Source organism: Sturnira hondurensis, unplaced genomic scaffold (genome assembly GCF_014824575.4).
Source record: "Sturnira hondurensis isolate 20B ecotype Veracruz unplaced genomic scaffold, ASM1482457v3 Scaffold0000167, whole genome shotgun sequence".
Lineage (NCBI taxonomy): Eukaryota > Metazoa > Chordata > Mammalia > Chiroptera > Phyllostomidae > Sturnira > Sturnira hondurensis.
Window position 1 is genome coordinate 4,696,722 of NW_028072798.1, and position 26,341 is coordinate 4,723,062.

The 26,341-nt window shown below is 45.3% G+C and overlaps 1 protein-coding gene and 1 non-coding gene across 7 annotated transcripts in view; both read left to right on the plus strand.

Moving 5' to 3' along the window:
* The first annotated feature begins 250 nt into the window (after positions 1–250).
* LOC119001754 (small nucleolar RNA U3) lies at positions 251–465 on the plus strand. The gene has a single exon (XR_005069635.1). It is a non-coding gene; the product is annotated as a small nucleolar RNA U3 (small nucleolar RNA).
* An 11,191-nt stretch (positions 466–11,656) lies between these two features.
* The window catches only part of ARID1B (AT-rich interaction domain 1B), a 394,749-nt gene continuing 380,064 nt past the window's right edge, over positions 11,657–26,341 (plus strand). For 5 of the 6 annotated variants that reach the window (XM_037053930.1, XM_037054196.1, XM_037054108.1 and 2 more), the window contains exon 1: positions 11,657–13,299. In XM_037053930.1, coding sequence (XP_036909825.1) covers positions 11,731–13,299 — 1,569 coding nt within the window. In that variant the 5' untranslated portion in view covers positions 11,657–11,730. The remainder of the gene's footprint in view (positions 13,300–26,341) is intronic. The other variant, XM_037054356.1, reaches the window with a different exon arrangement.

Below are 26,341 nucleotides of genomic sequence, written 5' to 3' on the forward strand. Positions count from 1 at the left end.
CACAAATATTTACAATTTGATACAGGCTAAACCAGTGCTGTCCACAGCTGGTTTCTAGCTCAGGGTTGAGCATTGCACTACGGATGTGGGAGCGGTGGTCAGGAAAGCTTTACGAAGACAGTGACAGCCGGGTTAAATCTGGAAAGCAGCTTTTGACCAAGCACTCTGGGAGAGGGCATAGAAAGAAGTCTATGTAAAAGCAGAGAGCCAGGAGAAACTGGGGTGGGGCAAGGAATTGGAAGTGGGGTTCAAGACTACACTTGCAGGGATCATTTCTATAGTTCGTTACTAGAGAAGTTGCTCTAACAGGGAGAGCACCTGAAACCACAAGGAGAAGCTGGAGTGTTCAAGCTGAGCTTGAAGTCGGTTCTTGGTGCTGCTTTGGGCACTGCCATTTGCCAATGAGGATCGTTCTTCCCTCTCCCTCCCGAGGGGATAAGAGGGAGAGAACACCGTCTGAGTGGTAAAAGAAAAAAGAAATGGGATTCATTAGGGATGAAGTCACAGAGAAGGCAAGCAGTGAGCCAGGCCCTGGAGGGGGTGGCTGGACCGTTAAGGGAGTGAAGCACAAAGGCACAGAGCAAACAGGCAAAAGTTATATCGGGGCAGAGAGGACGCCATCTTGACCAAGGCAGGGCTGTCTCCAGGGTCACCGTGGCAGGCTGGCTGGCCACACAAAAGGAAAGGAACCGGGGCATCTCAGCATTAGGGGGTTGATGGAGAGAAGGTGAACAAACTGGTGAAGAAAGATGAGAAAGTATCAAAGAAGCTTCAGGCTAGAATGGTCTCAGGAGTGTCGGAGGAAGAGAAAAATAATTTTGAAACTTAAAGAGCCATCAGAGTAGCCACAAACTGGTCCATTTGCCTCCCTTTGTAGATGAGGAAGTTGTCTTTGCCGGTATGTGCTGCTTCCAGGTCAAAGATTCTGTCCTATGTCCCTGGAGCGCCTAGCCCAGCCACACGCCCCAGCCTTCTCCTTCCTACTTGGCCTTGAGGAGAACTTAGAGGGCCTAAGTAGACCTCCTGCCCCAGCTTTGATGAGCAGGAGTAGAATGAAAGTCACAGAACAGCTTGCTTCAGACTTCAGTGTATGTTTTCCTAAGGATCGAAGCAGAGGAAAGCCAAGAAAGGACGCGACGGTTTCCCAGAAGAAAGAGTTCACGAGAAATCCCAGACGAAACATTTTCAGTGGCCAGGTGAGGTTAGAAATCAGAATAAGACAGGGATTACAAAATAAAATGAAGGCCGGCGGATCAACTGTCCGGGGAATTTATCCATGGAGGGTTAGCAAGAAAAAGTTATTCTAAAGTTTTAACCTTGAACCTAAAATTTTTATGACTTCCATGAATTACTCTAGCCTAGTTAATGATAAATGTGTCAACGGATAATAACTTGCAACACTGTTTTTTTTCCCCCAGACAAGTGGTGTTTCTTTCTAGTAACAGTGTGTCTATCTCTGGAAGCCTCTGGTTTTCTTGTCCTCCCATCTTTCCCTCTCCTTCGTCCCACTCCCCTCCAATTTCTTCTTTCCTTCTCTGTCCTCTTCTCCATGGCACCCAACCCCAGTGAGACAAATTCTTGACTCCATATACTCATTCCTCCTTGTCCTCGTTGCAGCCAAAGGGACTCAGATGGCCCCAATAGTGGGGGTGGGGGGAGGGGTGCAGGCGGGGTTCCAGAGGCCCGCGGTTCCCTTCCCTTCTCCCTTCACCCAAGCCTCAGTGCCCGTGTTCTTTTGCCATGGAAAGGATTCATTGTGACGTCCAAAGTAAAGACGCTCCATGTCATCCACTGGCCTATCTGGCGGCAAGGTCATGGGATGACGCAGTCTAGAAAAGCTCCCCCAGACTGCCTTCCCCTACCTCTCCCCAACCCCAGGCTGGTGCCTAGTTCAGTCTCCCAAGGGTCCCCTGTACACAGCAGTGACAAATCCTGGGACCTCAGCCTTTACAAAATGGGTTGAGGATGCCAAGCCTGACCTGCTAGGATGGAAAGAAAAAGCTGTTCAACATTTCAGTATGTTTTTCTTTTCATAGTTTTGCCCATTAATATGCAGGGCTGGTTGTGAGGGGATGTTGTGCAGGAACTGGAACTTGTCCCCCGCGGGGCGGCTTCCCCGTTCATTGTCATGTCCCCTGCTTCATCTGGTCTTCCCTCGGGGTCTCACATCCTCTTCATCTCCTCTGCTTCCGCCTCAGTACCAGGTGGGGCAAAATCAGGTTTACAGTGGTTCCCATGGAAAATAATACAATAATTGATAAGCAAGAATACAAGAATAAACTCTGCATTTTTTTGTGCTCACAACTGTAAATCTACTTTTGCCCCACCCTGTGTATTCACAACAAGGTGTAAATGACTGATAAAAGTTTAAGGTATTACTTGTTAGAAGCACATTTGTATTTTGACAGGGCACAGAGCCTTTAGAGAGGGGAATAAACCCATAAATCTTGATGGAGAAATTTTAATTAGGTAGCAGGAGAAATGTCTGGGATTGGATGGAGTACACCTGGTTTTCCTGAAATCACAGGACTGACACCCATTCTACTTAGAAACTCTCTCTCACACGCACACGCCTTGCCTATTTAATCCCAGGCCATATGTAAAATGCTTTACTTACACTCTCACGTACTTCTTACCCCGACCCCCGACTCATGCAGGGTAGATATTTAGTGTTGCACATACACCCTGCTACACAGCAAAGTTAAGAAAATTGCCCAGACCCACACAGCCCATATGTGTGGAACTGGACGTGACTCCAACTCCTGTGGACCAGGAAGCCCCAGCGGGGAACGCCCTTTCCATGTGGTGGGAAGCGGGTCAGCGGCTGGCCTCCTGGGCTGCTTAGTTAAGGAAGGTATTGAGCTTTAAAAACCTTTTCTCCTAAGTCATCTTTAAAAGCCTCCTTAGTCATCTTTGTTTTCCTCCAAACTGCCCGGAGTGTGTGCGTCATCCCTGCGATGCTGTGCCCCAAATGGAACACGCTGGCCGGGTCTATTTTCATTTTTCAGCTTGTGTAGGATATAAAAAAAAAATAAACAGCATATGGTGAAAAGTTAATGAGATTGAAAAAAAGAAGTTCACTTAAAATAATCCACGGGCTTTTCTACATGTGTTCTTGGTCTGGTTTCAAAAACCACAGGAGTTTTTACTATGCTTCAGAAAAGGGTGAATATTTGCATAGTTTCTGTCGGGGTCAGTGGGAAACCAATTTCATAGAATCGGCGCTAACCATCATGTTTATAAACAAGTGCTACTCTAAGCTAGTCCCACAGACTGGGACGTACTGTGATGTGCCCTAGCATTCAACACGTTCAAAGCAACCCTGCCACTCTCCCTGATTGCCAATCTCAGGCCCACAGGATGCTCCTTCAGCCAATAAGTGTAAGGAAGTCCTACCCGGAGAGGAGGCTGGGAAAAGCAGGCAGCTTCTGAGAGTAGCCCTCTGAACATAGCTCGGCACTTACATTACCATAATAGGTAGAACTCACCTTGTAAGAAAAATTTCCTACACCTTGGAAGCCAATAAAAAAAAAGGAAGTTAAAAATCTTGTCTTTATTTTAAACAGGGAGGGCATACAAAGTTATTGTTGCTCAAGCTACCTGAGTTTTTTTGCATTGAAAGAAACAATTAATTTGAAGATGCACATAAATAATTTTATTTGCATGATTGTGTTTAGCCACAAAGTTCTCTTGATAATTAAGTGCTAAAAGCTCACTGTGTGCGTTCAGGATTGTTCTGAGTGCTGTGGAAGATGTAAGAGAAATAGGAGAGAGGGACTTTGTCCTGAAGGAATTGATAATCCTCCTAGTGATGGGTAAGCCCTTTGATAAAATAAAAAATGGTGTCAGACACTTCCTTTGTGCCAGGCAGTGTGCTCAAAGCTTTGCAGGAATTATCTCATTTAATCCTCGGAAGCCCAACGCTGTAAGAAATACACAGGAGGAAATGCAGGCTTGAGAGGTTTATGGAACTCTCAGAGAGTTGTTGCGAGAAGTGTATGAGAAACTATAATGCACTACATCAGCTGGGTTTAGATTTTGTTTGCTACCGAAGAAGAGGGGGGGAAATCCCCAAACAAAACATAGCAAAAAATAAAAAAGCAGTAGCTTAAACAGATAGAAGTTCTTTTTTCTCTCTCGTAAACCAAGTCCAGAGAAGCAGCCAAGCCAGCACTGCAGCTCCCCTCAAAACAGGGACACACCTACCCCCAAAGGATACAGGAAACAGAGACACTTTTTTACAGGTGGTCACGTGCCCATTAAAAATTAGGGCTTCTATTTCTAAAGGTGAGGAGAACAGATGTTGGGTTAGGCACCTTGTTTCTCTACCATATGTGTGCAAAGTGCCGGGCACAGGATAAACACAGTAAATGTTAAGTAATAATAGTTATAAAACTCAAAGCAGCCTCCATTGTGGCTTGGTTTATTGATTAAATATGCCTTATGCCTGAGGTTCCTCCTTTTTCAGACTGTGTCCTGTGCCTGAGTGGGGAACTGAGTGAGAAGGCAGGGCGAGCGAGGCGCTCCACACACTGAGAGCATTGACTTCCAGGGCGTGCCTCTTCCTCCTCCTGCAGACCGTCGAGGTGGGAGGTGGTGTGCCCTAAAGTTTGCACCTGTGGAAAGGTGGCTGCAAGCCAAGTTATGATGCCAAACAAGGACACTGCCCAGGCCTGGGCGTTTCACTGCCCAGGCTTCTGCTTTTTTCCCCATGCAAATGATAGCTCTGCATTGTGGCAAATGGGAAGGAGCGGGGCAGACATCCTGCCTTTTCAGGGGGCAAGCAGGCACACTGGACTGAGGCGTCCGAGTGTGACGCTCCTGGAGCTGTGCAAACAGCGGGCCCTGGGAAGGGGGGGCTAGTTGTGAGTCATGAGTTGGTGGTTTTGACTGGGTGGCTTCATTTGTTTCAGAGTTTTCCGTGAATCGTCTCAATCTCCCAAATTCCTAGGTAAGAGACGCTTGGGTCACAAAATATTTGCACTCCACGGATTTGAGGAGTTGCTCTCACCTTCTTAAAACATCTACTAAGCAAGTTGTGTTGAGGCTTAGGATTCTATTATGAGCAGACTTGGTTTCTCAGAGCAGGGGTGTGGGTGGAGAGGCAGGGTGGAAAAAACTGTGCAGGGTAGGTGCAGAGGGTGCATGAGATGGTAGGGAGAAATGCTGGCGTTTCCAGCTGTTTCCTACCCTGGTTTGGGCCAGGAAGAGCTGGGAAGAAAAAGAAAGTGAGAGGGAAGACCTTGACCCTTCCATGTCCTCACCCCCATGTCCAACCCATGACCAAGTCCTTCCATGTTACCTCCTCACAGCCTCTCCCGTGGAGGGCCACTGACTGCAGGCATAGTGCTTTGTGCCAATCAGAAGAAGGCATCCGCCTTCCATCAGGCTCAGTCCTGGGCCAGGACCCAGGTGAGTGGTAGGCAGGGCTCTGGACCCATCTCATTTCCTCGGGCAGGAGCACTGAGTGGTGGCGGATTCTTTGGAGTCAGTTCACACATCTCATTCCCGTGGCACCTCCTGCCTCGATCCACCTCCACCATCTCTCCGCTCTTACTCGGACTATGAGCCATCATGATAACAAGGAGGCCCTTTACAAAAGAGCCTCAAATTTAGACTTTGGTGTGGTTGCCAAGCAAGCGTATACATTTAGTCCTGCAGATACAATGACTAGATGAAAAGATGTTCATTGTATTATTTGTTTTTAATCTTGTGATCTAGTACAAGACCACACAGCCTGTGGGGCACTATGAATTCATTGAAATAAATCTTAATTATTCTGTGAAAAGCACTCTTGCATTGTATTATTGGGATGAAATACATTATGTAAAAAATGTAAACATTACAATAATTTTATGACCCTCTTATTATTTCTTGCTATAATACAATATACTGGGATCCTCAATAAATGAAGGTTACCAGGTCTTCTTGGCCTGAGGCCTGAGCCCAGACGCCTGGGACCTGATCCCTATTCTGACTGCTGTCTGTCCCGGCTCTTCCTCTCTCCCCAACAGCCAGTGGGGTTCTGCGACCACCCAGAGCCCATGATGGCGGCAGCCCCCTGCCGAAACTCTGCAGATCCTTCCCACCGCTCTCAGCACACAGGCTCCGAGGGAGCTGGGCCTACGGAGGCCCCGCCTCCGCCTCCTCCCAGGCCGCCTGCCCAGTCCTGCTCCCCAGCCCCACGGCCTCCTGCTGTCCGGGATGCCCTTTCCCTTCTTTCCCTAGTTGGTTTCCCCTCGTTTTTCAGTTCTCAGCCCAACCCACATTTCCTCCGGGAAAGCCCGTCCGCAGACCCTAGTCTGCGTCAGGCTTCTCCGATTATTTCCCTCGTGGAGTTCTGATCTTTTCTTCAGAAGGTGGTATACTCCTCACAATTGCATTTTACATTAACTAGTGTGGTTATCTGAGTAGTGTCCAGCAGGCACACCCAACGCAGTAAGTTAACTTTTATTCTTCACTGTCGTGGCTGCAGAGCCAGAGTGAATGAATGGGAGGGCCACCCCCTCAGCTGTTCCCTGTGGGTCACACTTTGGGAGGGGGATCTTTTACACACAGGGGCCTTGAGAACGCGGGTCACCAGCACCACAGAAGTGTGGCTTCAGAGGAGACCTCTGAAGGTCAGAGATGCCAGGGGTAGCCCGCCACATTTCAATTCCTACGGAAACATGTCACAGTGTGGAACTTCCCTTAAAGTTAGGGAGAGAAAATTACGTGTAACTACTTGGGCATTTTCAGAGGAATGCACTGATAAGCAAACTCAATGAAATAGTCATTTTGTGTTAAAAAAAAGAAAACTATATAACAAGTGCTTTGGCCCTTCCCAGAACAATCAGACACCTGTCAATCCAATCACTTACTGGTAAATATGCCAGTGGAATCTCTGAATGAATCAGAGGCAAGGCAATTGAATATAAGCTGGGAGAAATAAAAAGCATGAATGTAATATAGTCATGCACGAGTTATTGTTTGGAACTTATTGTGCTTGATCTTTTAGAAGTTTATATGTACTTTGAAGCAATCAATCACATATGAACCCCCCCCCCACTACAAGGTCCTACAATAAGCCACCGAGATCCAGAAAATTGAGGTGACCAGCCCTCTAAAGGATTTCCTTTGTGTTCGTGTTATGTGGGACCTCAAATACGGTCCCTTCCCATGTTTATATTTTTGAGGAACTAGAGTGGAATTATCTATTGTGTCTTTATCCAAGCAGCAGGGTATCAGTGATAGAAGCTGTAGCCATGATTACATAACACAACTACAGGAAAGAATGCACTAATAGGTACTCGATATGTGATTTTGATGATGGCAAATGAATAATGACAATACTGTGAATAAAATGAGAGATGCCATTGAACACATTGTCTAAAAGTTATAGGCAATTTCTAAACTAGGCTGTAATAAAAAATATTTATTATGTAGCATTCAAAATGTGGGCAGTCTGTACAATATTCTAAAATGTGAAGTGTTTTCTTCATTTATTTCACTGGTATTACTGTGTTTCTAGCAACTTGGGAGAGAAACTGTAGTGATCTTATGTTGCGTTTGAGTTAAGGTTTTGAATGTCTACCCCTACTGTGGTGGGTTCCCAGTGTCAGCACAGGGCCACCCAAGGCTGTGGGTCAGGACTGGGTGCCTGGGAGGGCAGCCGACAAGGTGCAAAGGGGAGGCTGTTGGGTGCAGTCTGAGCCTGCTGGTTGACAGGTCAAGTCCTCCCTGAGGCTTCAGGGCGGCCCTGACAGCTTCAGGGAGTTGTTTCCCACCCCTACTGGGGACAAGACCAAGGTAATATTCACCTTTTTCATTCTCAGGGCATCTCACAAAGTAGATTTTAGATAAATTCGTTGAATCAATCTGTAGTTTTCCCCCCATCAAGGTTTATCATCTCCCCTCTAAGGTTCTTCCTAAGTACAATAGAGCTATTGATCATCTGAGTCCCCAATATTTATTCAAACTATTTGCTTAGGTTTTTAAAAATCCTAATCGTTTTGCACCCTAGACTTACGGACCACTGTACATTTACATAGTTGTTTCAGATCAAATGGTATATCCCGAATCTTGCATTTACTTAGTTATTCACTGCTAACATCTAAATCGGAGAAGTGAAAAGGACAATTGTTTAGTGCTTTTTAAAGTCCCTGACCAGGATCAGTAGGGAAATCCCATTAGCTCCATTCAGCATGTTTCTCATAAAAAGAAAGCAAGCATCCAAAGCCTTATTCTTTAATAGTTCTTATTTGAGAAACCTTGACAGGGCTTTATTCTAAATTGCTTCCAAATTATTTAAAGAATATTGAGAAATATGATGGGCAGTTAACTTAATAGTTTGTTACTGCAAAAATAACCGGAACAGCAAAAGGGGATTAATCTGAAAGCAAACATCATGGTGGCCTCCGTCCGATGAGGCAAAAAGAACAGAAACTATGGCGGCCTTGGACGGCCACCTGGCCCAGTGTAAGTGGACAAGCCGGACAAGCTTTTTCATTCAGTGTCCTAAAACTTATTCAAAAGGAGCTGTTACTTGAATGTTACGCTAAAAAAAACCCAACAGGACCTTTTCGTAGCCAAAAAGAAATGTTTAACAAAATACTGGACCAGGTAACAGCTGGCCAAACCCGAGGGCAGGGGGCCACCTGTGTGTGGCTTCTTTGTGGCGAGGTCAACTTATTAAAGCTGTCATCGTGGTTGGAAATTTAGGCAAGAGGTGTAAAAATGGGGAACTCATTAGGAAAAACAAATGCGGTGATTTCCACTACCCTTTCATCAAAAAAGGAAACAATGTAGAATTGCCATACAGGATAAGGGTGGCAAGTGGCCGTAGAAATGATCTACACTTCAGACTGTAGTTTTGTGGGGTGTGAACCTATTTCATCCCCTTCTGACAGACCCCTGACGATGGCCGTTTTGTTTTCCAAGTCCTGGGTTTTTAAATGGAACTGTAAGAGGCCTTAATTTTGTTTCCCAAGAAGGAGTGTTTGCAAAGTGGAAGTTGAATAAATAGGAGCTGACTATGTATCTTCAGCAAGAAGCCTTTAAAAAGGTATTTTAGCTTTCTCTGTGTTTTAAAAGACAAAACCGAGTCCCGCCGGCTTTGTGCTGTGCTTCCCTCGCAGACTGCAGTGCCTTCTGTCTGCGTTAGGGTGTGGCATCTGCCACCGGGGAGGAGAAACTGGCATGTGTCGCCTTTCAGAGCAGACTGATGTCATTGTGCTGGGGCCTCCGTTCCACAGCCTCTCGGTTCCAGTCTTCTCGATGACTTGCTGAAGCAAATGGAAGTAGAAGAGATGGACTGACATACCTTTCTATTTTTTAGTTTCATGATTTTTCTGTATGAAATAATCTTTTAAAGAAATGGGCCAGAGCTGAAGTTGGTGACTCATTTTCCCTTTTAGAATTAGTGTAAAAATATGGCAGAAATATGGCTACTCTTGTATGAATTGACTTTGATATATTTTATCAGTTTGAAAAAAGGTACTTTCATGACTATGTATATTTTAGTTTGACTCTAAATGTCTAAAATCATAAATATGTAACTGACTTTAGAATATATGTCAATACACACAACATATATTTATATTTACATATGAAGAACTTAAAAATTCAACTTATGTGATACAATGCATGTACTTAGTATGCCCTGTATTTGCATATGCAAAGGGAAAAAATCCAAAAGAAAAATGTCAAAAAGTCATGCTAACAAAGATGTAGTATTCTCTTGGCAAAAACTGACAATGCGGCCTGGATTCACCTTACAGGTCTGTTACTTTCTCTCTCTCAGGAGGATATAACCCTGGGTTCCGGTGGTTCCAGTAGAATTGCAACTCGTTGTTTCTCCGCCCCATAATGACCCCTGGGTACACAATGATGCCCCGCCCCCAATTAGTCACCGGTTTTCCCCATCTATACTTTTCTATTTAATCAAATAACATTTACAGTTGGGTCGAGCAAACCAAAATGACCACTGCACTTGAAATAAACTAAAAGTCTTTATGAAAAGCTGAAGAATGAAATCATTTTAGAAAACGACATTCTACCAAAATTGTACCATTCATATTATATACATAAAAAATAAAAGCTCTGGTTTCAAAGCTTTTTCTCCATGAAAACTCAGTCCACACTAGTACAATTGAGCTGCCATTGCTTAGGTTAAGAAGTCCTGCTATTGAAGATACTCAGGGTGTTACTCAGTGATAAATTAACAATAAACACTTAAAACATCATAAAGTGGCAAAACAGTTTTGCTTAAAGAACAAAGCATGAAACATTTTTACTCTAGGATTTGTTAAAAATTATTATTGGTCTTATGTTTATTAAACAACATTTTTTAGTTTGGCTTCAAATTACTTAGAAATGAACTCATATCAAGAGGGTTAATTGTGGACATTAACCTCTGAAATATGGTGAAGGGTGTCATGTAGATTTAGGAAGGTGTGACATAAACCTTAGCTGTCACTATTTATGGCACTGATAGTTAAATTTCCATTTGCAAGATGTTTGGAGCATAACACACCACTCTTCATACTTGAAGACTTTCCTTTCAGGGAGAGGACAGACAAGTGTATTATTGCAAGAAAGACACTCCTTTGGGAATACTTTGAGCTTTCACCGACAAGCTTACAAACATACACAAGGTGCCTTAAAAATAGCTATATTAACATTATCTTTGGGGCAGATGTAGTCAATTACAGACATTTATTGAGTACCTGCTGTGTGCACTTCGATTGTGGCTAACCTTCGCTTAAACTCTCCTAATTTCCCAGTTTGAAGAAGTTGTGGGAATTAGACGCTTGATGGCCCAAAATCAAGGCAGAGAGACTAACATTTTGAAAAATTACATAACTCCTGGGAGAGGCAGTGCTTTTGCACGGATTGCCCAATATTTTCTTTCTCTGTCGGCTCCTCGTCACCTTTGAGGCCAACAGACAACTTTGTTTCCCAGCCCTTCTCCCTCTTTTGTCTGCTCGTCAGACTCGTTTTCCACCTTTGTACCGTTCCTTTTAGACGTGAAAACAAACACGCGAACGCCCGGTTGGCAAGGAGACGGAGGCACGAGGGGAAAGTGCAGCCTCCATCAGCCGCAGGCCGCCGCTCTCCCGGCGCCGGCCGAGCCAGCCCAAGTCCCCGGCCCCAGCCACTGAGGGTGGGCGAGGATGCGCCCGGGCGGGTGGCGGGCGCAGGGCCGGGAGAGCGGCGGCGGCCCGCCGAGTCCAGTCCGCGTTTTGCGAGTGCACACGAGCAATCAGAGAGAAGTGGATAATAGTTGCTCGGGCTTGCTCGGCTCCCTCTCATGCCGTGCTGGGCCCGATCGGCTCAGCCAGTCGTGTATTTACCCATATCCGGGTTAGAGAGGAAAAAAGTTTTCATTTAAACCTGAACTCAAAACTTTCACCGTGAAATCACACAGCGGGAGCAGGCCCAGACCGTAAGGCGTGACTCCCGGTTCCGCTCCGGCGGGGCCTTCGGAGGGGGAGGGGGCTCGCTCGATCCCCATCGGGGCGTGTGGATGCGCACAGGAGGGGCCGCGGACTAAAAAGTGGGTTTTATTGTCTCCCCCCGCCCCCCGCCCGGCCTCGCCACGCCGCGGCGATCATGGCCGCGCGGGCAGCAGCGGTGGCGTCGCGGGCGGGCAGCGGCGAGCGGCGGGCGCCCCCCGGGTCTCGGCCGGCGCCCGGGGCCCGGGACCTGGAGGCGGGGACGCGCGGCGCGGCAGCGGCGGCCCCGGGACCCATGCTGGGGGGCGGCGGCGGCGACGGCCTGAACAGTGTGCACCACCACCCCCTGCACCCCCGTCACGAACTGAACATGGCCCATCACGCGAGTGCGGCCGCCGCCGCCAGTTCTAACAGCGCCAAGAGCGGCGGATCCGAGGCGGCTCTCAAGGAGGGTGGAAGCGCCGCCGCGCTGTCCTCCGCCTCCTCCGCGGCGTCCTCCTCTTCCTCCGCGTCGGGCCCGGGCTCGGCCATGGAGACGGGGCTGCTCCCCAACCACACACTGAAAACCGTTGGCGAGGCCCCCTCCGCGCCACCCCACCAGCAGCACCACCACCACCATGCCCACCACCACCACCACCATGCCCACCACCTCCACCACCACCACCACGCACTACAGCAGCAGCTAAACCAGTTCCAGCAGCAGCAGCAGCAACAGCAGCAGCAGCAGCAACATCCTATTTCCAACAACAACAGCCTCGGCGGCGCGGGCGGCGGCGCGGCTCAGCCCGGTCCCGACATGGAGCAGCCGCAACATGGAGGCGCCAAGGACAGTGCCGCGGGCAGCCAGGCCGACCCCCCAGGCCAGCCTCTGCTGAGCAAGCCGGGCGAGGAGGACGACGCGCCGCCCAAGATGGGGGAGCCGGCGGGCGGCCGGTACGAGCACCCGGGTCTGGGCGCCCTGGGCGCGCAGCAGCCGCCGCCAGTCGCCGTGCCTGGGGGCGGCGGTAGCGGCGGCGGCCCGGCGGCCGTCTCCGAGTTTAATAATTACTATGGCAGCGCTGCCCCTGCAAGCGGCGGCCCCGGCGGCCGCGCCGGGCCTTGCTTTGATCAACATGGCGGACAACAAAGCCCCGGGATGGGGATGATGCACTCCGCCTCAGCCGCCGCCGGAGCCCCCAGCAGCATGGACCCCCTGCAGAACTCCCACGAAGGGTACCCCAACAGCCAGTACAACCATTATCCGGGCTACAGCCGGCCCGGCGCGGGCGGCGGCGGAGGCGGAGGCGGAGGAGGAGGAGGAGGCAGCGGAGGAGGAGGAGGAGGAGGAGGAGCAGGAGCGGGAGCTGTGGCGGCGGCGGCCGCGGCGGCGGCAGCAGCAGCAGGAGGCGGCGGCGGCGGCTATGGGGGCTCGTCCTCGGGGTACGGGGTGCTGAACTCCCCCCGGCAGCAGGGCGGCGGCATGATGATGGGCCCCGGGGGCGGCGGGGCCGCGAGCCTCAGCAAGGCGGCCGCCGGCGCGGCGGCAGGGGGCTTCCAGCGCTTCGCCGGACAGAACCAGCACCCGTCGGGGGCCACCCCGACCCTCAACCAGCTGCTCACCTCGCCCAGCCCCATGATGAGGAGCTACAGCGGCAGCTACCCCGACTACAGCAGCCCCAGCGCGCCGCCGCCGCCGTCGCAGCCACAGTCCCAGGCGGCGGCGGGGGCGGCGGCGGGCGGCCAGCAGGCGGCCGCGGGCATGGGCTTGGGCAAGGACATGGGCGCCCAGTACGCCGCTGCCAGCCCGGCCTGGGCGGCCGCGCAACAAAGGAGCCACCCGGCGATGAGCCCCGGCACCCCCGGCCCCACCATGGGCAGATCCCAGGTAACCCCCGCGCCGGCCGGGCCTGCTTCCGCCGAGGCGGCCTCGGCGCGCGCCGCGAGCCCTAGTTTCTTTCTTTCCGCGTACTTTTTCTGCGTCTCGTGCCCGGGGAGGCGGGGGCGAGGCGCCCAAAGCCATTTTTAAGTCGCGGCTGCCTCTCTCCGAGGCTGGGGTGTGCACCGGGTTCGAGTGCGCGGCCCGGGGGCCTGGCGAGGGGTCTGGCCGAGGGCCGGGCCGGGCCGGGCGCGGGCACTGCCGGCGGCCGAGCACCCCGCCTCGCCACCCCACCCCAGGCCCGAGCCGCGCGCGCCGGAGCCGGGGACTGCGCCGCCTGGCAGCCGTCTGGGCGCCGGGGACGATCGGGCGGCGTGTGTAACGAAATCGGCGCTGGCCGGTACGGTCGGGACGGGAATATTGACCCCGTCTTCTCACCGCCAACAATGAGCTTTAACTGGGGGAAAAATGAGGAACTTTGTCCTACCTCCAGCCACACCACGTTCCTTCTTAGCTTCCAAGGTGAAGGAGAAAAAATAGGTTAGCTTTGTGGCAGCCGAGTGTGCTTTTCGTAGTTATGCCCAGCCATTCAGAGATACTCGATGCGGGCTGAGTGTGAGTGTTTGGTAGCAAAAATAATACCCAAGCGTACAACGATGAGGAGGTAGGGTGTTCTAAAATATATCGACTCACTCCTGAGAATTGTTAGGAAATTCATTATATGGCTTATGGGCTGCTTGAGAGGAGTCACCTTCAACAGATAGGCTGTTTTAAAGGAACGCATTCCGAGTAAATTGAACTTATTTTGATCATGGATTAGACATACATTTTTTTTAGCAAGTCCAGGAAAAGAGCAGATCAGTGAAAATTGATCTTTTTGGAACGGATTTATTTGGATTTTCTTGAATTCGCTGTCACCCAAGTCCTACAGCGTCATTAGAAGTGTCCTGCAACCTTGCCGTTCCTTGCTCATAGGCTGAGCCTAAAGACTGACTTGATCTCCTTTGCAAGGTTTGGAATTTGAATTGTGGAGGTAAACTGGCTGTAATAGTCTCCAGACAGCTGCCTCTGAGTTGACATCTAATCTGCCATCTGATTGGCTCCCCTCTCACCATTGGGCATTTAGCACTGCTGATGTAAATAGAAGTGCTGAGCAGTACAGTCACAAAAATTCTTGCCACAAATAATATCTGAGCTCTATTACAAGCAGATGTAAGGTTGAATATTATTTAAAGCTTAAATGACTATGAATCATATTATCAGTAAGAGGATTAAATACATAAAAAACATTACGCTGGTGTCCAGTGTTGGGCATTTACAGAATTACGATCTTTGAAAATCCTAACATGGTACATTGCGTGCATCACATTCTTTAATTGTAGGGTGAGGATATGGCAGTTGAAAAATAATTAAACCAACGATTTTTACCAGTTTTTGGGTTCATTAAGCTTTTATAAGTGCCCTTTACAGATTAAACCAAGAGAAAATTTTGAATTATATCATTACAATTTAATATACAATTAAAAGTTACGCTATTAAAAAATTTAAGATTCTGATATACAATATCTTTTAGTGAAATTTAATTAGCTTTATAACAAGAGTGAGGCTACATTTATAGTAATTTGTGTTTTTAACAATTATGACCTTAAGATGTTTGTGGGTGAGGTGTTTTAGTTAGAATTGACATTATAGTTGAAAACAAATGAAGTGAGAAAACCATGATTTTTGCAGACAATTAGTTAAAAGGAAAAAATGGATATTCTTGGGTAATACTTAAAGTCATTTTATATTTTCTTCTGATTTGGAGAATACAGAAACACACCAAGAGCCTTTTCCCCTCACTTAATTATTTTGTTAGATTGGGTAATGTGAGCTCTATATGAACTGCTTACCCAGTGAATTAGGGAAACTATATTATATGCAAGGTGTGTTTCTTCTGAGTAATTTTTCTTTCATAGACTTCTTACTGCTATGAAAATTTAAATAATTTTAATCTGTTAGAAAGTGATGACAATGATTGTGATACATATTTTCACTCAGCTCATTTACTTAGGTATATCTTAGTGATAACCAGATCTTAGAGGAGAGACTTCTCTGAGTGATCGGAAGACCGTATTTAACGGAGAATCATGTGACTCTCCAGCTGAGGATACTGATGTCCACTGCTTTCAGGTCTTGACTTAGTGGAGTTTTACTTTTAATAATAACAGATTTTTCCATTCTTGATAGAAAATTTTTAATTTCTATTTTTATTTTTGATTTGCACAGGTAAAAACGTTTTCTCTTTACACAAGAGAAACCTTGTGTAAATAAACCCACATAATTAATTTTAAGAAGATTTGCTTTGTCAGCGTGCTTTTAAAGGGACAGTTTAAAATTCACCTCTTTGTAAACTAGAAACGAAAGGATGATAGAGGCAGATGTAGGTTTGTGTTACTTTAGAGTATTATTTCTTAATGGTACCAATCATTTTAAGTATTTTGTTTTCTTGGAACAAGAGTGAATCCATTAGGTCCTCAGTGTGACCCTTGGGAATAGCTTTTATATTTTTGAGGGGGAAGACAAATGACAGGCATATGACCTAGATTCATAGATCTCTTTTTGGTACCTTACCGTATGACGTGGAATGTGTCTTTTTAATATTTTTTTTTGGAGCACTAGTATTACTTAGTATTTGTTATGGTAAATGACTAAGAAACAGTCATTTGTCCAAAATATTAAGTTACTACATAACTATAGGTCATAAAACGCTATTAAATCACGTTGTTAAATGATGAAATTTTCCTGTGGCTTTTAACACATTTAGTTTCATTTTTGATTTTAGGAAACGGTTTATATCGGGTGGCAAATATTGCTTGTAATTAGGAATAAAACATGGGTATATAGAAGGGGGAGGGTCTTTTTAAAAATGAAATTAGCCATTTTATGATACAGTTTTGGGTTTTTGTGAGATAAAGTATTCAGATGGAGCAAGTCTCAGAAGAAATGTTGAGATTTACTCACATAACTAGGATTTTATAATGTCTCCGTTTGTACTGAATTCCATTAATGCTACTTTAACTTTAGTTTTACAGAATTTAATACAATGTAATAAAAAGAGCCGTATTTACCATTAAAAGGAAAGTGATTAGCTGGCTTCTAGAGCAGGAAGTTGAAGGCTGGTTCCTGATTTCTTAAAAATGTGTGTAGGATACATTATAGCTGACATCACATTTCTCTCCGCTTCCTCTCCCCGCAATGAAATCTAACTCTGTCTGATATTTTAAATCTTTGAAGAAATTTATGTGGCCTGAGTTTGTGTGTTTACTGAGGTATGGCTGGCTGGCTGCTCTATCAGGAAAAGATGTGGAATTGGCAACTGCTTCATAAAAAAGGTCTATCATTTAAAAAACAGAAAATATACAAATGCCTACAGTTTTCTGTTTTCCTCGGTTATTTGGGGTGAAATTATGCGTGGGTTAAAATTATTTTCATTGAGCTCCTGCTTTCTATGTACTTACTTTGACAGTTTTTTTTTTGAATGGCAACTGCTCTTTAAAACAGCAATCACTTAAATTTATGTTCATATTAACACAAAATCGATACGCGTGTTCCAGGAGGGGACAGCATAGTCGCACCGTGGGTCTACAATGAGGAACCTTAATCCCTCTCTTTTCTTTGGTTGTGTTCTTTTATCTGTATTTAAGAATGAATTTTCTGCCAGGCTCGTTGCTCGGTGCTCGTTCTGTTTTTCCCACTGTCACGCAGTATCAGACGTGTGCAGCGACCCCCAAACAGTGTGCTCCTTCATTAGAAGGAGAATAACATCTTCACGATGGTGTAAAAGTAGCATTAATTCTGGCTTGAGAACCTTTTTAAAAAATGTAAGACAGTGTAGAGGAAGACTTAATGTAAACTCATTTGGTAATTTTATTAGACATATTTTTAAAGAGATCGGTGTATTAGATAGCATAGGGTTGAGGTTTCAGTTCCATTTCTTATTAATGGACTCTGTTACTGTATAATTTGGGGTGGGGTGTATCTAAACAATTACTTCTGATATGATGGGAACTTACTTATTCCCCTAGGTTCAATATTGGTATGACAGGCAAACCAAAAAGATGATCGTTTCATCTATTTAACCCTGTCCTCTCCTAGGAAGATAGTGGTTTGATTTAAAATTTGTTGAGGTCCATGACATTTTGCCATTTGTTTTGAAGACTCGTTTTGGATGCATTAGTGTAGGAAACAGTATTAGCTTTTTGCCGAGTGTCTTAAATACAGAGAGAGGCTTGCTTTTCTTGCTACACTAGCCAGACATCTCTCAGTTAATGGATCTGTATGCTTTGATCTATATTTGTGGAAAAGGAACTAATATTTCACTTGTGTCACTTTCATTTTGGACTGTGTGTGTATATCTGTAAATTTGAGGCTTATATTTAAGTTCGAAAGAACAGTCAGTGTGTTACTTAAAGCAACAGATTTATGGAGGCTCAAAATGAATATTAATAAAGCTCATTCCATTAATTTTTTTGCAATATTTACATTTTAAAAATGGATGTTACAAAATCTTTATGGCATTTTACAATGCTGTTTATATTTAAGGGGCCACATCCACGCCCTCGGCCCTTTTGGAGTGGGGCGGTTTTGGAGGCATTCCCTGTTAGAGGTCCCCTTCCTTCACCGGGGGGTTTGTGCGGACTCTCTGTGGATATGGAAAGTAGCTCCACACACTTGCTGTGTGCTGCTCGAGGCCGAGGAGTCCCAAGTCCTCGTTCCCTGTGGTGTGGAGAAGTACCAGGCGAAACTGCTCATCCGCCAGGGAGATAGACGTGCATGTATATTTACGTGACGTAAATGCAGGTCTGTTACACAGTGTTGCTTTTTCCAGTGCGGAGGCTATTTATACAAGACTAAGTGGCCCTCTTTGGCTTAATAGGGTGATTGAATGGATTAATTTTAATCTAAAAACTTGGAATATTTCAGTGACTTTTCCTCTTAGAAATTTGATGAAAAGAAAATGATTGGGGTATCGTTGCCTAGGTATCATTAAATACCCACTTATTTTGCCTTATGCTAACATCAGAACAAATGGAATTGTTAATATACATGTACATATTAAGTAGTTGTAACTTAACAGTTCACATTAATTGAGTGACTGAGTAAATTTCTTTATCAAAGTAAAGTACGTGTTTCCACAGTAAATTTTCGGCAAATGTGCTGTTGTCAAAATCTAATTTGAAGTAATTCGAAGAAAACTATTTCCTTAGATTTACTTACTTGAATAGGGTCCAACAGGCAGTTTTCAAACCCACTTCTGAGTGGACCAGTGCCACAGACATGAGAAGGCTGCTGAGTTTGGCAGATGAACTAATGAGGAAATGAATTTGTTTTTTGAATGGTACTCATTGCTAGGGGAGAGACTAACACCCTAACATCTTAAGCATGTCTGGTTTGCCGGGAGGCATTCTTAGGTAGATGGCAGCAGAATCTGGGATAGATCTGTCACAGCCAGGCGGCCCATTTGAACCGAAGTAGATTTGGCCTCTGCTGACCAGCTTCTGCAGGAGGCGCTTCTCATCGTCTCCTGTGGGCCTCGGTGAAAGGTGGGACTTGAGAAACACACAGGGAGCCATTCCTTATTAGATGACGCTGGAAGGAAGCCATGTTTGATGAAATCCAGGAGAAAATCCTAGACCACATTTAAAAAAAAAATGGGATGCTAAAAGACTATAGATAATGTGTTTCTTTGATTGTGGTAAAAGATACACAATGTAAAATTTACTGTGTTTTAACTACTTTTAGGTGTACAGTTCAGTGGCATTAAGTGCATTCACATGGTTGTGCGGCCATTACCCCATCTATTTCCAGAACTTTCTCATCTTCCTAACTTGAAACAAAGTGTATTTTTTCCCTTCATGTCAAACTCTAAAACTGTTATTAAGAGTATTGTAAGCAAAATAATCTCACTTTTATAACAACCTTGCCATTTCATAGTTTATTAGCAAATTCTTCCTCAAATAGGAACGTTAATTGTGGGTTTTGTTTCTTTTTAGTCTATTACTTCCTCCTAATTCTAACATTGGGGTGATTGACTCAGGTTTTGTCTTTTTCGAAATCTGTGTTATGCAGGTTAGGTGTTTTCATTGTCAGTTATGTCATGAAAAGTGTAAGAAGAGCTTTTTGAAGCCTTTTTGCCTAAAGGTTTGGGGTACTTTGTTGAGAGAAACCTAGAACTTTGTTAGATAATAGAAAATGGAAATAAACTGTTATCATGATTGTTTTTTTCTTTATTTATTTCTCTCATCTTTTCCATTTTTAGCCTCTTCTTAAAATTATTGGTTTTATCTTTCTACTATTACTGAAAACCAGTTACAGTGCTATTTTTTTCTATTTGTGTGTTAAGTTCTGGGGTGTAACACCACTGCTAATCCAGAGCAGACAAGTAGTCCACGTGATGCCGTGCCCATTTTCTTACTGTTCTGAGCTCCAAATTTGTCTCCCCCCCTCCGGTTTTTAATTTGTAGTCCTCTGCAAAACTGCATAAATTCTTGGTATGTGAAAAAACTCCTAAATTCAGATGACTGGCCTTTTAATTATATCTTAGAGGCAGCTGCAAAGGGATACTTCTTAGATTTTGAATAGTCTTTCTTGCAAAAGACTGTGTGTGTGTGTAAAATATTGGGATCGTATTTGAGCTGCTGTTGATGCTGATACAGAGCCGCACCTTTGTGTGATCAGTTGTATCCTGTGACACCAGATTACACAGAGGGCGCAGGGAAAGGGACTGTGATTAGAGACCTTGTACTGGGCAGCAACAATTGTTTCCTAAGGTGTAAACAGTTAGCATTTGTGTATGCTGTGAGGTGTATGTTAGATAAATATCTACTCCACACAATCAATTGGCAAATATTTATTGAACACCCATTCTCTTAGTCAGCCTTGGGCCAGACACAGCCAGTGGCCAGGGTGCGGGGATCGCTGCTGCTCTGGTGTGCGGTTCAGGCAGAGAGGTGCTGCCCAAGCCTGCTCCCACGGTACCTGGGCATGGATTTCGGCATCATTGACTTAGAACTGGCTCATTTAATCAGAGTGCAAATATCAACTGTGTGGGTCAGCAGTCTGCTGGCCTGCTGTTTTTGGGCTGGGGAATGGATTTTGGCAAAACAAATAATTGTAGGTTATTGTGATGTAGCTGCTAGGAGCTAGTGGCTCTTTTTACATTTCTACCAATCAATGCCAGGCTTTGTGCCAGGGCAAAATATGGATCCACTACAGAGAATAATAACTAAAATAAGGAAAATATAATCACTTTGAAATTTACATAGAATGGTCCTTTTTCTTTATCTCAGTTTTCTACATTACTTGGGCCGTTGGGGAAAAAAGTTAAAACAGTCTGCTCAGATTTAGGAAGATACTTAGATTGCTGGAGTATTTTTGGTAACTGTTTAGATAATGTATGCTGGCTGAGGAGTAAATTCAGCTACTGCTCCTGGGTCCTGAAATAAACCTTTCAGAAAGCAAGGCATTGGTGGTTAGTGGAGGCTGTCCCAGAACCCTTCGCAGCTCCTGTTTCTTTTTTGGGTGAGCGTCTTATCCGAGCGCTCAGGTAAAGCACTCAGTGTACTTTGTAGCCTGGTTTTGAAATGATTGTTAATGATAAAATTTGTCTAGGGTTTGGCACCTAGTTTCTGAAATTTACAAAGCCAATTTTACACATTCAGTGACCATATATTTATGCAGGATGGGGCACAAGTACTTTACATTTGTGATCATGCAAGACACAGCGTATTCCTATACTCTTATTCATTAAGAATTGTATTATTTTTCATACGAGCAACTGTGAACCCACCTTTGCCCCACCTGTGTATATCAAACTATAAACCCTTTTTAATACCCCCTTTAAATTCTCCGCTTCCAGTTTGTATTTTTTATGATAAATTCACTTTACTCAATGAATTATAAATGACCTTGGAAATGGAAATGTAAAACATTGTTACTGTACTGCTGAGCAAGTATCTTTCTGAAGCAGCAGACATATTTCTAAGGGAACAGGTATGTTTGCTGTATAGTAGTTTATTCTGTGAGTATGAGGAGTTATGAGAGAATATGAATATATTGCAAGGCATCTGATACAGTGAAAGACCGTGACTTGGAGTTGGCCAGACCTTGATTCATTTGTAGGTTTCGGTGCTCAGTTTCCTCATCTGACAAGTTGCCTGCTGGTCGGGGTTACCTTTGAGGTCCTTGCTGTGAATCCTTTGGCAGCTGTGTGGGCACCTCTTCATTCCCCACCTTCCTTCCCACTGTTGTGGTGAGGGGTCCTGGGTTCTGTTCTCTGCCTGGTGCTGCCCCACTTCAGCGTGTGGCCAAGGAGGAGTCCCTGCCGCCATCAACCAGGTGACCCCTAGTCTCGCCCAGCTGCGAAGTTCTCTGTGGTTCTGAATTTTAAAAAACAGTGCCTCATCAGCTATGCACCACTGAGCAGCTTATTAAACTGCACTAGCTCCCAGAAATGTTCAGTGAATACAAACTGAGACCTGTGCAAATACACAGACTTTGTGAATTCCACTGTAATTTCCCTCACAAAATGCAGTTTTCCACTGATCAGGACTCTTGTGAACAGTTACATGGATTGGTGTTGGTTTACCAATAGAGCCTGTGGTGCACTGTCCTTGGAACAAGCTGCTGCCCCATTTAATGTGCCGTCCTTAATATTAACTAGTTCTGTTCTCTGGCCAAGAATCATTTCTTTCTTACACTTGTTAGACCTTCCCACTTTCATGATCTGCAGAAACGACTGGCTTTTGGGGGGAAGTACTTTTGCAAAGGAACCAAGTTTCGAAGAATTAAAACTAAGCTTTTTTGATTCTGGGTGGTGGACTTGGGGTCTCTCATTAGTTGCTTCTGTGTCTGATTCAGGTTTGGTCCTTAGCAAGATTACAGTTTACTAGGCTGCTCTCAGCTAGTCGAATGGGGAATGCCAGGTCTCTGAATGCCAGAGTTCTGCCTCAAATATGTAGAGAATAGTTTTTATAAATTTTTTTAACCCTGGGATTTATAAAAGTATCAGAGGCAAAATTCAATTCTATTATGAACAAATCTGAGAACCACCTGGTGCTTAAGATACAAAGAGTAAATATAACATGATCCATAATTTTCCCTGGTGAATTATCACAGAGTCCTGGTATTTAACTAAGTGGAAATTAAAATGAATGGCTACATTATTCTTCTGCAGTTCTATGCAGAAAAACTGTATCTCTCAAAGTGCCTCATCGAAGAACTCTTTGAAGAGTAGTTAATAATGCCTCCCAACTAGAAATTTCTTGGTGGTACTGTATATACATTTGCAGTGTCAGTTTCAAGGGACTCTGTTCTGTCAGTGATTCACTATTTTATGTGGAAGGTCAGTGTATTTGCAGATTGTTCTAGGTACTCTGACATTGATGAGAAAGTGATCTGAATTTGGGTTTTGTTTTGGGTTTCAGATGGTGATTTTTCTGCTAAAAATGACTTTATAGTATCATTAGCACACGAAGGAATTAAAATCCAGTTCACTCACTTCACCATATTGAACAGCCTTCTCTGTGTGAGAGCTTTGGTGCCACAAGTTTGTCATCGTAGGGGGAGAGCTGGGGCACCAACGTGGGGTGTTTGTGGAGAGCCTACTGTGCGCTTGGCCCTGTGTTGGATGATGGATCCCTCCGTGACTACAGCCTGGGTGGACCTTGACGAACGGACTGGGCAGTGAGTAAGGACAAGAGAACATGCTGCACAGTACAGTGTAAGTGGTTTGGGCTGGAGCTTTGATTCTAAAGGGACACCTCTCCCAGAGATTAGGTGTGGGCAGGTTAGGAGTGGGAAAGCTCTATGCAAATCAGCTCTGCACGGCTTCCCCTACGAGCTGGTTTAGGAGCAGTTCCCCAGATGAGGAGGAGGGGTGGGGACAGCAGCTGCGGCCAAGGCAGGAGCCAGAGGCCTGCAGGTTAGAGGACCTGGAAGATGGGACGTTTACCACCTGTGTGACCTCAGGCAAGTTACTTCACTCCCTGAGGTTAAATAATCTACAACAGGTGTCAGACTCATTCTCACCAGGGGCCACATCAGCCTCATGGTTGTCTTCAAAGGGCTGAATGTAATTTTAGGACTGTACAAATGTCACTACCCCTTAACAGTTAGGCCAGAACTCCGCACTGCCGCAGGGTAGAAACAAGGTGAGGGAGGATAAGACGTGAGGATAAGACGAGGTGGAGCGCCAGCTTCCGCCTGGGGGGGCCTTGTGTCTGCCCTCTGCGTTCTACAAGTATTTAGTGAAGATGGGATCCACACCTCTCTCAGGTGTGTAGTTCCCTGATTTCGGAAGGCATGGGAGGGAGTACTTACACAATTGTTGTGAGAAGTAGAGTATAAAGTACCATCTAGCAAGGAAAGGGACATTTTCATACAGTAACAAAGGACTGTACGCTCTCAGGGATCAGGAAAGTTAATTTAACAGCCTGTGAGTCTTCTCAGAACAAATAAGTTAACACTTGAAGTTTATTTCTAACCTACATGCTTTAGGTTTTTTTTTTAATTGCCTAATAATCTTTACCTTGCTGACTATTTAGGAAGAGTAAGTTGTGGCACAACTGATCACATCTCTAAAATGCTTTCTGATTTTTTAGCCATTTTTTAAAACTGGTAAGGAGGAGTTCAGAAGATGGATAATTGGAACACTGCATTTCACCACTGTCGACAAACACTGGGTGCCCTTGGCACAGCAGTCACTCCGCCAGATAAACCGGATCAGAGGGCGTTCGCAAAGGTTGGGCTTTGTGTTGCGCATTGTTCATCACGGAGGAAGGTCTTTGGGCCACTAAGTGCGTGTCGGTGATTCAAATAAGTAAGGTAGCGTGTGGGATCTTTTTATTTTACTTACTATTGCATTTAATTGGAAATGTGGATTGAGTAACTCTGGTCTCCTGAGCAATCTAAATTTTGAGCTGAAGGAGATCAGTGGTAGGCGGACAACTTTTCCAGTTTTGAAGTGGGCCTTTGCTTCCAATTATTTTTTCATATATTAAACAAGTAGTTGATTGTTGGTCATCGTTTAAAGTTACAACTGTTCAGCTATAGTCACATTTGTTAGGATTTTGCTGATTTTGCAAATCTTCCCTTCCCCACTGTTCCTGCCGACTCCCTTTGGTTTCATTGGGCCCAGTAGGGAAAGCACTGAGGCAGGTGTCCTGCTGACTGCGGGGGGCCGAGCTGCGCTTGCCCAGGCGCGGCTTCGCTGCTTTCTCCGTGGAGGCGTTTGTCAGGAGCCTTCGTGCTTTACAGCAGCTTTACTTCATTCAGTCTGCAATTACTTAGTGAAGATAGGACCCGAAAAGCAACTTTGTGTTTTATTGTGCATTACGTTCCTCTACTTCTCTGCATTGCCATGTTGTTAATGAGGAGAGAGAGAAAAGCACGAAGAAAGAAGGTTTTACCTGTTGTGTGTATTCGGACAACTTTAAAAGAGCGCTGCTCTTTAAACAGCCTTTTCTGGTCTGAGCAGCTTCGTGGTTTCTTGAAAAACGGATGCAAAGAAGTTGCAGTCAGCCCTTAAGAATCTAAATAGGCACATCACGGACGGGTGAACATATTTACAATATGTATATTTTACAAAGAACTTGGAAGCAGAACGTATAAAGAAAAGCAACAAATCAAAAATAAGAACCGTCCAGTTTTTTCGAATGTGCAGAGGGCTTGAACGGATGCTTCACAGAAGGTGGACGTCAGAGTGTGTGATAAAGGCCGTGATGGGCCACCACTCCACACCCAGTCATGTGGCTCTAGCGGAAAAGGCCGACAACACTGAGTACAGACAGGTGTGTCAGCAATTGGTGGACCAGTTTGGAGAGTGGCTTGGTAGTTTCCTCTAAAGTTAAATGTATATCTAGTCACTGATTCTGACAAATCCATTCATGGGAATTTACCTAAGAGAAAGAACACCTTTCGCAAAAAGACTGACATGTATTTTCTTAGCAGTTGTATTTATGGTAGTTCAAGTGTGGCAGTGACCCTAACGACCATCAATGAAAAACGTGGGTAAACAAAACAAAACAAAACCAGGACTTGTGATCAGCTGAGGTGGCCGAGCCAGCTGGTTGTCAGTATGTCGAAGTTGTGTTTTCAATGCATCTACACATTTCAGATAAGTGTGTTTTATCTGAGGGGGGAGTACCGGCATGGCCAAACCGGTGAAGCCGAAGTCTGGATTTGATTTGCGCGTGTGGCTGTTTTTAGGGACTCTCGGAGTTTCACACATGAAGTAAACTAGGTAGCGTGTGCGGCACCACGTGATCAAAATGTTTTTCCCCTGCTGCTGCCAGCAGCTCTCTGTGGCTTTGCAACAGTCTTACTTGTTGGGCGTCGTGCCAAGATGTTTAAGACAACCCGTACGTGAGCTGCTCCATTCTTAACCTCTTTGACTGAAGCGCCGTGACCTTCACATATGTAGATTAGCCATGTGCTCTGTGAATTGAAACTTGCTGCCTCAGGAAGAAAGGGTCTTTCTTTTGATTCCACGGGGACTTTGACAGCCATTCATCCCTGACCTGGGCAGAGGTAATGCAAGGAAATTGGATTCACATGGAACACGGACAGATGACACCGGGAGGCAGGCGAGCTTTCTGCCCTGTCGAGGATGGCTATCCTATGGTGTGGGTCTCAAAAAAGCAACCAGAGGGAGTTTGGAACAATGCCTTTCAAAAAAGGAAATTGTTCTTGTGGGCATTTCTAATTAGTTTTGACTCTATTTTATAACCTAAGTTTTTGAAATTGTTTCTGAATTTTATATTAATACTTTTGAAAATTAAGTAATTTTAATATTGTGGACAACCGTAGGCCATAAATACATTTAATTTAGGCGAGCCTTTCAAAAGTAGAAAGTCATGCCTTTCTGGTTGGTGTGGCAGCTCAGTCAGTTGCTTGGGTATTGTTCTGCAAACCAGAATGTTGTCGGTTTGATTCCCGGTCACACCACATGCCTGGGTTGCAGGTTTGGTCCCAGGTCAGGGTGCGTGGCAACCAGTTGATATTTCTCTCA